The 13368-nt window shown below is 38.6% G+C and overlaps 1 protein-coding gene across 1 annotated transcript; it reads left to right on the forward strand.

Annotated features, from left to right (window-relative positions):
- The first annotated feature begins 838 nt into the window (after positions 1-838).
- On the forward strand, positions 839-13332 carry LYPLA1 (lysophospholipase 1). The gene is made up of 9 exons (XM_034066059.1): positions 839-959; positions 1554-1585; positions 4636-4701; positions 5596-5643; positions 6467-6537; positions 7116-7189; positions 7831-7932; positions 8522-8698; positions 10140-13332. Exons 1-9 carry the CDS (start codon positions 891-893, stop codon positions 10191-10193), a joined length of 693 nt encoding a protein of 230 aa, XP_033921950.1. The 5' UTR covers positions 839-890; the 3' UTR covers positions 10194-13332.
- Positions 13333-13368: the final 36 nt, after the last annotated feature.

Raw genomic sequence — 13368 nt, forward strand, 5'->3', positions numbered from 1 at the left:
CCTAATACATTTCAAGATGAATAAGAATCATTGACTCTTTGGCTGTAAGCCAAAAGCTTTAATTTGGTGATGAAGGCATCTGATCTGATGAGAACAAATGAGTTCCGTCTAACAATGCTGCTGTTTACTGCATTTGTGCTGGTTTTCCTGTTTCCCATGACATGTTCTTTTGTATTTACTTAAGAATACTCTAACATCCCTTTTACCCTAAGCATAAAATACACCTATAAAGCATAAAATGCAGCATAAATATGTACAGCTAATAAATATGCGCAGCCAATACAGCATAATGATTTTTACAGGAAACACTCAAACCACAGACATGTACAAATCATACTATACAAGTGCAAAATAATCTGGCAGATATATCTGGCTGTTTGAATGGTAGCTTTAAAGGTGCTCAGGCATTGGGACAGGCTTCAAAGGGAAGTGGTGGAATCACCGTCCCTGGAAGTGTTCAAAAACCGTGTAGATGAGGTACTTGGTGACATGGTTTAGTGGTGGACTTGGCAGTCCTGGGGTAAAGATCGTACTTGATGATCTTACAGATCTTTTCCAACCTGGTTAATTCTATACTCTAAGGTGAAAGGCAATTCAAACTCTGAACTCCATATGGCCGTCTTCAGGCCGCTACGCCGGCGACAGCGGGGCCCGCAGACGGCCACCATGCATCGGTGTATATGCGGGGCTCCGGCCACCACGCATGGGTGTGTATGTGGAGCTCCTACCACCATGCCCGGCTCCCCGGTCCCCCACCCCCGGCTGTCCGCTTGCCAGCCCGAGCCCCTCCTCCTTTCCTTCCCGCCCGCCTTCCCCCGCCCTCCTGGCCCGGCGCCAGTCCCGCCTCCCGCTGCTGGCCGGTGTCCCACTGGCCGCCTCGCACCCGGTGTATGTGCGGCAACAACATGTCGGCGCCGCTCCCCGCCATCGTCCCGGCCGCCAGGAAGGCAACAGCTGCTGTGAGTGCGGATCGGGGCGAGCCAAGAGCAGGCGTCGGCGGCCAGGGGCCCCCGCCCCGCTTTGTTCTCAGCTGTGGCCTTAGCCCCGGGCGGGGGGCGCCCGTCCCGCCGGTCGCAGCGGCCCCGCAGCCTGAGGGCGAGGCCGCGGTCAGGCCCGGCCCGGCGCGGCTGAGGGTGGACGCCTGGTGTGTGTGTGTGTGGTGTTGTGGCTTGAAGGCGCGGCCCGGGCACTTTGACAGGTCTCTCCCGTTACTTTCCTGGCCGAGGTTCCGCTCCTTCCGCGACTGGAGTCCGCGCTGGGCACGGGAAGGTCATCGGGTGTCGGCGGCGTGTGCTGGGCACGGGCGGGTGCGCCCGCTGATGGCGGCTGAGGGGGGGAGATCTGGAGAGAGGGAGATCCGGGTTGGAAGGGACCTGGGGAGCCGGCATGGGGAAGAGCTGGGGTGGGATGAGGGAAACAGTTTTCTTTTGAGAAAGTCGTGTGGAGCTCCAGACTGTCTGATAGTGTGCGGGCCGCTGTGGTACTCGGGTTAGGTGTACTTATAGTTTAGTAATCTCATACAGCTCCGTTTTGTTGTTTTGTTTTCCCTTTAGGTCATTTTTCTTCATGGACTGGGAGATACCGGGTGCGTATTCTTGTCTATTGCATGCTTAATAGCTGTTGCAGTTTCAAATATAGGGCTGCATGCTTTCAAGGTGTGAGTAGTTAGGAGTTACTTGAGCTTCTTATTTAGCCCTTAACTGAATGCAGGGGCTAACAACAGATGAAACTTCATGTGTGCTGGAGTGATGGTGACAAATATTTATGCAAAATTTCCCAACATGAGTACTCAGAAGCTTTTTCTTCTCTCTTTTCAATCACCTAATTTGGTCTGAATGTGATCCCTCCTTTGTTTCTGGGTCAAAGTTGGAAAAAAAAGTCTGTAGGTTTCTCATCTTTCTCCTTCCTGAGGGTAGGTTCCTGGTTATTCCTGTGCCTGTCTAAATTTAGAGGGTTGTTTGTTTTTTTCTTTCTCCAGACCTGTGGGTTGTTGGTTTACCAGTAGGTGCAGTTAGTCCATGGTTTCTTCTCCAGTGTGTCATACTTACATTAACATCCAGACTCACTTTTATCTAAGCAAAGTCTTAAGTAGTTGCCCAATGTCTACAGATTTCTCTTTCTGAAATACAGTCTTAAGAGTAAAAAAAAACCCACCCAAATAAGCTGTGAAATACTCTGCTTTCCTTGTTCCTGTTATTTCCATGTTTGAGTAGAAATTGAAAGAGTAGAGAATTTATGGGGGGCATTCTAGGTGTGATGTAATGTTTCCGTTTGAAGCTTGTGTGTGCTGAGATACTGAATTAAAAGTTAGGAGTGTGTTGAAACCTTTTTTGGTGGAAGACCTTAAAGAAATTCACACTTCGATACTGAAAATAAGTAGCATGGGTGCTTTGTCTGTGTTCTTCCTTAGAGGCAAAATTGCATAATGCTGTTTTTGTTAATTGAAACTTGAATGTTGCCTCTGGGTTAAAACCTGTAATGTTTAAGACACAGACTTATTCTGAGGAACTAAAAAGGCCAGCTTTCAAAAGTGAAAGTTGTGTAACCTGGGCAGTTAATACATTAAAAAGAGTCAAATCCATACAACTGGCAGTATTCTACAAGTGGAGATATTTGCTGTCTTGTGCTGACACATCACCTTGTTTGCATTATCTCTTTTCCTACTGCTGGTGGGATGCAGCTGAGGCAGCAGAAGTGCCTTGGTGTCTTGGCACCAAATGTTAAGCAAGTGATTGCAAAAATCTTTTGACCCTTTGAAATTCACGTCCTTGCAAATTGGGTTGATGTTTTGGCAAGGGGAAAAACACAGATTCCATTAAATTTGTGTTAAAGAGGTTTGCTTTATAGCATAAATTGTATTTCTTATACAAATGTGCTACTTCCGTTTTGGTGACAAAGCTAACACAGTCTCCAGCTCTGAGTATACTGGAATGTGTGCATTAACAAGTCATAACACCACTCTGGAAATACAGCGATTTATCTGCATTTATTCCTTTTGGCCACTGCAGATCAGATTAGTTAAAGCTGCCTTTGACATCCTGCTGCTTTTTTCCAAAAGAGCTGCAGTAGTGACCCAAAAAAGGGTTTGTGTGAAGAGAACTAACAGTTTTATCAGTTCCCACAGTTTAAAGTGATCTGTTCTACTTCATGTGAAATTTCAAATTGCTCGCTTCAGTTTACCAACTGTATTTTTCATATTCTGAGAAGTGTCTGACAGAGGTTATGTTCTTATGCTCTTAGCTCCTATATAAATGGCACTTAAAGATTGGTACATACTTGTCGAAATCTGAACAAAAGTTACAACACAGAGGATTGTTCTAAGGAGTCTGTCTAAATGTGTATGCAATGTTGCTTTCCAAATTTGTCAAATTAATCTTTATAGCTGGCTTAAGAAAGTCTCCAAATTCTTACCTAACTATTTCTTCTCAGTCATATTTCTCATTAAGATTCTTATTTGTCCTTCTGTGATACTGCAAATATTATGCAAGTAATAGCATACACAATTTGTTAATAGTATATATAAAAGTATTGGTAGAAAGTAGGCTGAGATATACAGCCAGTATTTGAAGTGTTTGTGCTGTGTGTTTGAAATGTCTCTAACTTTGGGTAACATACATTAACTTTTCAAAATGATACTAAATTTAAAACTAAACCAGACATGCTTTTATGGCTTGTTTGTTGTTGATCTCATTAGTTAAATTGTGTCACTGATGAATTTGTTAAAGGTGTTCTCTGCTTACAATCAACTTTCCAGTATCTAGTTAAGTGGGTCAGTTAGGAATACTGAATAATGAGAAAAATCAGGAAATACAGGTCCTATTGTGTGTTCTGGAAAGCCAAGTGCAGGCAGTGGTTCTGCACAGGTTCAGATTTGGGTCGAGCTTGCTTCATGTCTAGATGAGTCCTGGAGTGAGTCTTTCAGAGCTGTTTATTTAAAGTATGCTTTCCAGTTTCCTGATTTGTAGGAAGCTTGATAACTCATCTGCTATGCAGATCTTGCGTTGTTCTCGGTGTTCATACAGCATGTGCTTGACATGAAAAAGCTACCTGCAGTTTAGAGCATAGTTCAGGACTGCTTGAATCTAAGAGCATTCGAGCTGACCCAAGGCTAAGGGATCTGATGGATTGATTAGGTTTGCTCCCTGTTGAGTTAGGTGTCAGTTCGCTATGATCTAACATCAAGAAATGTAGCTAGGAAAAACCAAATCTGTCTGTGAAAGAAGCTGCTTTAACCCTACAGGAGCAGCAAAGCAGCCTCTGGGCTAGAGCTGCCTGGAAGCAGGGTACCTGTGTTCATGTCTTGTGGCACCCAAGTTAATAAAACCGGCCAGATACAGAACAGGCTTTGCCTAGAGCCATAGGGGTATTTCTACAGCTGTGCTGCAACTGTAGTAATCAAACCAGATAAATTCTCCCTGGCTGTATACATGAAACAAGCACTCAGAGGCAGAACAAACCCTTTAAGTTTAATACTGTCTTCATAGCATACTGCCATTGATGTAAAAATTCCCTGGAAATGTATTTATAATGATCTAATTCATCATATTTCATACTTGCTCTGTGCTGTTGCACCAACATAGAAATATAAAAAACATAGAAACATAAATTGCATTTAATGTATTTCTTTGTTAACAGGCATGGATGGTCAGAAGCACTTGCAGGTATCAAAAGCCCCCATGTAAAATACATTTGCCCACATGCGTAAGTTTGTTACTTTTCTCGTTTTATGTTTTTCTTTAGAGTTGTATGTTAAGATGCTCTCATAGATGAAGTCGGATGGGATTTTGATTTTTTAATATAAAACACCACTGTAAAATAATGTTGATGCTAATAAGTATTTTGTTATTTTTGAGAACTGCTGTGTGATTTACTTTATGGCAGAACTGCAGTTTTATTCATATTTTTCTTTTATTGCTAATTCAGACTGAAAATAGATTTGGAAAGTTCTATGTGTGAAGTTATAGATTATTTTGATTTTATGTTTACACTGGATAGGAAAAATAATTAAGTATAATCTTAATCTGTAGCATGGTCCATTGAAATGTTGTGGAGTGTCTGAAAGGGTGCTGTGAAGCAGTGTAAGATTGGGAATGAGTCCTGCAGTGAAGGTAGGCACTGCTTAAGCAGATTCAGCTGTTGAGATAAGTATGTGCGGCCAGACTTTTATCCACTGGTATGCTACATTTAGCTGCTTGCTTAGGTTGGCTGATGCTGGTGTGCAAGGTGCCTTTATCCACTGAGCATTTGTGTAGAACTGTGATAAATAACTGTTACTTAGAAATAACTGAATTGTATATATAAAACATGTATATGATATATATGCAGTACCACATCCTTTCCCCCCCCCCCCCCCCCCCCACATATAAAGAAGTCCATGAATGCTTTGCTTGCTCTCCACAGAAAGTGGCTAATTCAGCCCTGAGTATTAAATGTGTTTGGGCTGGTAGGTTTCTTGAAGAGACACTACAAAGTAGCTAATGTTAATTATGGTTTAAAAGAAAGATGGAATTAGGGATATGTAATTTCATTATATAACTGCATCTGCATTAATAAATTTCAGTATATAATGTCATTTGTGTTCATTCTTATTTCTAGGCCAGTTATGCCAGTTTCTTTGAACATGAACATGGCTATGCCATCATGGTGAGTATTTGTTCAGTCGCAGATTATTCTAATCAAAAGATATCTAGGGGTTTGAACTCATTGTTCGTAATTAAAACATGAACAACCTGACTGGCTGGGTTTAATTACATGTAAGTATAAAAGGGTTTTTGCTTTAGTTCTGTTCTTCTAAAGGACTCTCATGAGTACAGTCTAATTCTCTTTATGTATCTATGATAATGGTTATTCCTCTGGACTAATCTGTGTATCTTAAAATACAAAATGCACTCATACAGTCTATAGTCTATTATGTATGATTTCATAGTAGTAGTAGTAAAGATGGAGTGGAAGTGTAGTGGAAGTGGTGGGTTAGTTGGATATCTAGTAACTGGGGTATTTTGTAGTTTTTTTTTGAACACCCATTCTGAATGGAAAATAAGAAAAGAAGATAATTTCAATGGTTTTAAACTTATCCACTTGTTTTTTGGGGTTTTTCTTGGGGTTTTCTTCAAGTAACTTGGATTTGTTTTTCCTATATTCTTCAAACAGTATTTTAATTTTGTACATGCATCTTATAAACTAAAATTCCTGCTGATATTTTTGGAGTAAATGTCAAAAATGAGCTGCTTAATCTGCAGCAAGTTACAGAAGATATCAAAACTCAGGAAAGCTTTGTTGACTAGATAGAGCCTTTTAGTCATATTCACAGGTTGTCCATTATTTCTTGTAATCTATGGATGGTTGGTACTAAATAATATATTAGCTAGCAATTTTATGTGGCGAGTTTCCCAGTTTTATTATTTGTGTTTTAGGGAAGTGGAATGGATGCTCTAATGAGTAATGCTTTTGTTGATATTTTTGTAAGGTTTGATATCATTGGACTTTCTCCAGATTCACGGGAAGATGAAGCTGGGATCAAGCAGGCAGCGGAGAGTGGTATGCTTAGGAAGTACTTTGTGTCTTAAAAGTGCTTCTTAGTATTCTTAAAAATGAAGTATCAGTCTGAAACAGATTTTAGGAACACAAAATTATTAGGGAAAGTAATATGTATATATTGTATTATTGGTGATCAAAGTTTAGCTAAGTGCATTGTTTGGGTTTTTTGGTTGGTTTGGTGTTTTTGTTTTTAAAACCAAATGAGTAAGTAGAGCAATTCACCCTTATAAACACACTCTCAAACATGAAATATACGTGGGAACCAGTGTACTCTGAGGAGCTTATGAGTAGCATAGCAGGTTAGAGCTTTATGAGCATCCACTTGTGATGCTGGATGGTTAGAAGAGGATGCCGTCCTCTTGGCAATAGGGCTTTTGCAAGACTTGCCTGTTTTTCTCTTTGGAAATGGTATACAGTGGCACTGGAATTCCTGATCATGCTTGAGATCTTTTGATACTTTTTAATGTATAGCAGACTATTTTCCTTTCACTAGCTTTCTTTTGACATCAGGGAGGTCTTTCATCTTCGAGACTTTACACAGAACAGTGTTTTTTAACTACTGGCTTTTTATGTTGCAGTTAAAGCACTGATAGATCAAGAAGTAAAAAATGGAATTCCTTCTAATCGAATTATTCTAGGAGGTTTTTCTCAGGTAAGGTATATTTGGAAAGGTTTGCCTTTTTCTAGGAAAGTAACCTGGCATTCCTGACATGGGAAATCCAGACAATGAATTGAAAAAAGCTGATGTTATGTGCTTCTAAAATTTTAAGGTGTCAATTTTCTTTTGCCTTAAAAATTAATGTTTTCTAGTTATATGCAAATAATTACTGTTCCCTGGAAAATGAATATGCATGTGGAAAAAAGATACTAAAATTAATATTCTATTTCAAATCTTAATGCATGTAACTTACTTAGCTTTGCTTGAAAATCTTGTTAGTATTTTTAATATGACGTTAATTTGGTAGATATTTGATGGTCTGGATTTATTTGGGTAATTCTTCCCTTTGTACTTGAAAGACATCTGTGGTAGGTAGGTTAATAGATTATTTGGTTGATAAACCAATTCCCTAGTCTCCATGCAAGTAAATTAAGATATTGAAGTAGTGTTAATGTGGGGGAGAAAGGGCAGGGAGCAAAATAAAAGTTCTACAGGAATACTTGTTTTAGTGTTGGTTCTAAGGGAGAATAGATTGGAATAAAGAAAGACCTTTAATGGAGAAACAGACATCTTGAGACAGGCATTAAAAGGAACATTGCCATCATGATTCTAATACTTCTATCTCTTTATCTCAGGGAGGTGCTTTATCATTGTATACAGCTCTTACAACACACCAGAAATTAGCAGGTGTTGTAGCCCTCAGCTGCTGGCTTCCTCTGCGGGCTTCTTTTCCTCAGGTAATTGGTTTTTTCCTAAGCTAATTTGCACTTGGGGAATGGGTATATCTGAAGACTGTATCTTGGCAGGAATTGGTGGCCATTGTTATTACTGAATATTGACACTTGTTTGATAACTCAAAAGGCTCTGGAGTTCTAGAGTTTTGCAGGTAGAGAAAATGAGGAAATACTCAGTAGCTGTCTCTGCTTAAAATTACATTCCTAGGAAACTTAAAAGGATTCAGCAAATTTTCATTGAATATTAATTTTCTGTTTGCCATTTGTTCCATCTGCAAGACACTATCTTACTAGAGAACTAGGTATTTAAACAGGGGTTTTTTTCTTGTCCAAAAATCGTGATGTTCTGTTCTGAAATTAGTGCCACAATTTTATCTGTAGGTTTTTGAACTTACCTGTTGTCATGCACAGAGCTTACTTCATAAGGAACTTGCAGACTATACTTTGTGGTTTTGGATTTTTTTTCTTCAGAATTTAACTGATTTGTCATCCCACAGGACATAATGTCACGGAGTTATTTTATCTCAAAGTCATTAGTCATATTTCTACTTAATGTCTTTTTTTTTCTCCCCTCTAATTCCACCCCTAACAGGGCCCTATCAGTGGTGTCAACAAGGATATTGCTGTTCTTCAGTGCCATGGGGACTGTGACCCATTGGTTCCTTTAATGTTTGGCTCTCTCACTGTTGAGAAGCTGAAGAGTATGATAAATCCTGCCAATGTAACCTTCAGGACTTACTCTGGCATGATGCATAGCTCATGTATTGAGGTGATTTTCTTAATATACAATGTTTCCACTGGGAGGTTAATTTCCCCCTCCCCCCCAAACAAGTATGTATTGGGTGGGGGTTTTGGAGGGTTGTCTATGGAATGTTGTGTGGGGTTTGTTGTTATTTTTGTGTGTGTGTGTGTCTGTGTATGGTGTTTTTTGATAACAAATGCTTGATGCTCCTGACTTATTTTAATGAGTAACTGAATGCTTGGCTGAAAAAGCATCCAAGGCAAACGTTTGTATGACTAGTGGGAATTTCCTCATAAGATTGTAGTTTAGGAGCTAGGCTAGTTAGTCTATAAAATACTCTCTCTTTTTTTCTCAAATTTTTATTATTTGCTAAAAAGTATAAATAAATAGATAAAACACTGAATTGGAAGGCAGATTCTCACAGCATAAATCCAACTTGGTATTTTGGAGAGAAGAATCCTGTTCTATAGATGGAGCCATCAAAGTAATAGGGAGGGAGAGGAGGAATGTTGGTGATACAGAATAGGAAGCCTCGGATCCTATGTTTATGGGTCTGGCTCAACACACAGTTGAGCTGATGTAATGGCTTGCTGCTGCCAGAAAGGGGTGGACTAGTTCCTTCTGCTCATGACCCTGTGGCACTCTCTTCTTGTACCAGATCTGGGGCTGATCAGGTATTTCTTTGAACCATTTGAACTTGCTAAAATGGCAAAAGCTGCTGACTTCAGTTTTGGCAGCTGACATGAATTGAAGCATCAGAACTCACACAAAGCAAATGGTAGGAGCAAGAAACAGAAGAGGAGGCAAGGAACAGATCTTCCTTTTGTCAGCAACAGTAACTTTGTTAATTTGGATTGCTGAATCTTGTGGGAACTGTACCTTTGAACAGCCTCTTCGGGATGTTTTGTTTAGGCAGTAATATCATTGAGTTGTCACATAAAAATAATGGGCTCTTTCTTACAGCATACTCTTAATAAAAATATTAATTATTTTTAAAATGGATTGGTTTCCCAGTCGAGTTTGCTGTATTGCTTTTCCTTAGGGAAGAAAGTATCGTGAAGGTGAAACTGAACATTTAGGAGGAGGTGTGACTGGGTTTTCACACTGCTGCTAACTTGCAGAAGTTTAAAGTATACACAGAGGTACAGCCTTAGCCACATTCAAATCCTATCCGTGCTTAGTCTGGTGCTATTCAGATCACCTGATAGTTAATATGTAGTTTGCTTGCTCAACTTCAGAGAGAAAGAAAGGGTAATAAAGTAGTCTTTGCTCTCTTTCTTGTATTTTAGCATCCTCTGAGTGCACAGGGCCTTGAAGCCTTATCAGCCTTCATTTGCTGTGTGTGAAGTGGTACAACTGTATTGAGAGCTAATTACTCATTATAACTGGAATGTTAAACGTGATTTAGTGTATCTGAATATATATTAGTGTGGAACTTCAGCTAATGCATACTTTTATCTTTAAACAGGAGATGATGGATGTAAAGCAGTTCATAGACAAACATCTACCTCCCATAGACTGAAATAATATGTGAGAAGCTTTCTGTATAAATACACCAGCATCAACTGTGGTAGAGTGTTAATCTTTTCATATGCCTGATAGGAAGCATTACTTCTATACCTGCAGTGTTACTACTGTGTTGCAAATTTATACTTAGGATGAGGATTAAATAATGTAAAAGAAATGGTTAGCTTTTTGGTATTAATCATCCACTGGTGGGACTATATGAATGAGGCAGCTAAATACCAATGACAGAATGTAACCTAACATACTGGTTTAAAACATCTGAGATTTTTTTTTTGATTGCAGAATTAAACTATTTGTACAAGTAATTAAAAACTAAATTTAAGTGAGCAACATAAATGTGACAGTTTAGTTAGAGACATTATTTGTTCTTAGTACTCATTGAAAAGATATTACAGCATTTCCTGCATAAAGTACACAACATGTAATGCAGTGGGCATATTATGGTAGAATAAATGCTGCTAAGGACAGAGCTTTAAATGTTAATTGCTACTCCAGATAAGGAGGGTTCTTCTCCTATAATGGCTAGAAGTTTCAATTCAAAATTCCTAGGTTTGTACTGAATATCTGTCATGTCTGTTAGTCTGGATAGTTTTCATTTGTGTAGAAAGGCTGATATATTTCACAGTGATTCCAGAATATAGTTTTGATTTTTCTGTCTGCTTTGGAGTAACTAAATGAAAACAATGCAGCTGTATAGTTTTATCTATTGTTGAAGTCTCATCTGTAACACAGACATTGACTATAATTTGAATTATTTTTTAATAGAAATACAAGTGCAATTAGGATGTAACTTACTTTAGAATTAGACCATGTAGTACTTTCTTTCATTGTTTATTGAGACTTAGCCTAGGAATATGACGGCCTATTATAGGAAAAAATAAATCTGCAAGATACAGAATGTCTTTTTCAGAAGCTCAAAATCCTAGAATGCACTGGGTTATGGAAATTGATACACATTCAAGAGCGTTTTGCAGTTAAGAGCCATAATTCACTTCTGGAAACAGCTGCTCTTCTGTAGAGCTCAGAGGCTGTCACCACACAGGAATGTTGAAAAAAAACACACTGCGGTTTTTACTACATATTAGGCTGCATAACAATGTTCTATACTATAATATGTTTGCAAGCAAGGAATATTCCTTTTTGAATGCATCTCTTGTGTCACCACATTGCTTCATACCTGCATTTAAGGTACTTTCTCCTCTCCCAGCTTAATCAAGTGGTTCTCTTACAGTGCCTATGGATTTATGTCCACAGCATCTGCAATGCAAATGCATAAATGGGGAATTATGCCTCTGTAGCCCTTCTTTTTGCTGCCAGAAATTGGGCTTGTTCAGCTGGCATGAGTTCTTAGTTTTCAGTGCTGGGTTGTTTTTTTTTTTTTTATACGTATTGCACTTCATTTACAGGAAGTAATTTTTCTTGTATAATCCAGCCTTTCTGGATTATTAAATGTCTCTTAATATGTAAAACTGGAAAGGAGTTTTTTTCTAAATGATACTGAAATAGATATTCCATCTGTGTGGTTGAGAGGGCATGTCTGTTAACTTTGAAGTTTAATTAGTTTTTTCCCTTCAGTCACCGTTCTATAGATCTGCCAATTTGTCTTTCAGTTAATTTAGTTCACAGAAGAAATGGTAATATTCTTATTGTAGTTGTGCCAAAGTTCTACTGAGAAAACAATATGTCCTAGCTTGGAGTCATTCCTAAATTGCATTAGCTAATTTTGCAGTCCTGCTGAATCGTAGACTTGGTAAGCAAGCCATATGAAATTTATCCTAGTTTTCAGATTTACCATCATCCCCTTGTTGTATGAATAATTCCCTGAATATTGGCATGTTTCCAGCATTCTTGCACAAGCTTCTATTTTTTTTCCTTTATTATTTTTTGTTGTGTGTTTAAATTGTTTGCAAATGCTGTTCAGCTGTCTTGTTCAACTGCTCATTGTGTGCTCATTTCACATATTCTTTCTTCTGTTAGAATGAGTTTAAAAAATATTTCTAAGATGTTAAAATGAGATCAGGCCTAGCTTTATTCTGTGTTAGCTTTGTAACACTTTCTTTACTTCATGAACTGTGTTCACAAATTGTGGTCAGTTTCTAGTACTTACACATTTTAATCCAAGTCAGCTTCAGCTGTTGTTTCCATGATGATTTCAGATGTTTTTCTAGAAATGCTTTATGTGCTACCTTTATTCAAATATTCAGCTATCATAACAAGACTTTTTTTTCATACTGTTGTTTGGCTGCTTGCCTGATCTACAAAGAGCTGTGTTACCAAAGTAAATGGAAGTAAATGTTGTGACTTACTCTGAATTTCTGTATTCTAGAAAGTATTCCCCTCAAGTTCTTTTTTATTTGCAGAAGTGTATGTGTATGCTGTAGCTGGGGGTTGTTAGAAAGCCCAGAAGCTAGAGGAAACTTCAAGGATGTATCCTGTCTCCTGTATTACAGTGTGTATCTTGAGCTCCTGTCTTTTGTACCTTCCCAGCTGGTTAGAAAGCTGCATATATGGTATTGTAGCTGAACAACTTCACTACCTGAAGGGATTTGATCCTGGGATTATTGCCATAACTGCATGTATTCTTAGGCTGAATGATAGCTTGGTCTAGTGTTGGGGTTTTCATAATATTTTATTAAAATGGAGAACTCACACTGTCAGTACTCTAAATGTGAATGTCCTAGCCTCAAAACTTACAATTTGAGCCTGTCAAATAATGGTATTTGTTTGTTAGAATGTTGGATTTCCCCCAAAAGAGGTGATGTCTGTCAAACCTGTTAAAGCATGATATGGAAATATTTTGTTTGCAGATCAGTTTGTTTCAATGGGTATCTAACTCCTTAATGCATTTTTTATCCCAAAATGGTACTTAAATATGACTGCAGTTTTGTGTGGTCAGAAGCCAGACTTCTTGTTGGAATATGTTGCCCACTTTTTAATAAACATGTTGAGTTATGTATTATATGCCAGATCTTTCAGCCTTTCTTGAGGTAAACCTGTACTGCAGTCTGTACTGTGATGAGTGCTGGATGATTTGGTCTCTTCCTCTTTTGTATAATCACAACACAGTAGGTTGGTAAAAATATTGTACACTGTAACTGGTATTAGAACTGTTAATTAAAACATATTCTCTCTAATGGAGTATACTGCACTTCATTGAAATCATTAAGATG

Source organism: Melopsittacus undulatus, chromosome 1, assembly GCF_012275295.1.
Source record: "Melopsittacus undulatus isolate bMelUnd1 chromosome 1, bMelUnd1.mat.Z, whole genome shotgun sequence".
NCBI classification, from domain to species: domain Eukaryota; kingdom Metazoa; phylum Chordata; class Aves; order Psittaciformes; family Psittaculidae; genus Melopsittacus; species Melopsittacus undulatus.

Coding starts and splice junctions, on each gene's coding strand:
- LYPLA1 (XM_034066059.1), top strand. CDS start 891: ATGTGCGGCAACAACATGTCGGCGCCGCTCCCCGCCATCGTCCCGGCC. Junction 960..1,553: donor CCAGGAAGGCAACAGCTGCT/GTGAGTGCGGAT, acceptor TTTTCCCTTTAG/GTCATTTTTCTTCATGGACT. Junction 5,644..6,466: donor AACATGGCTATGCCATCATG/GTGAGTATTTGT, acceptor TATTTTTGTAAG/GTTTGATATCATTGGACTTT.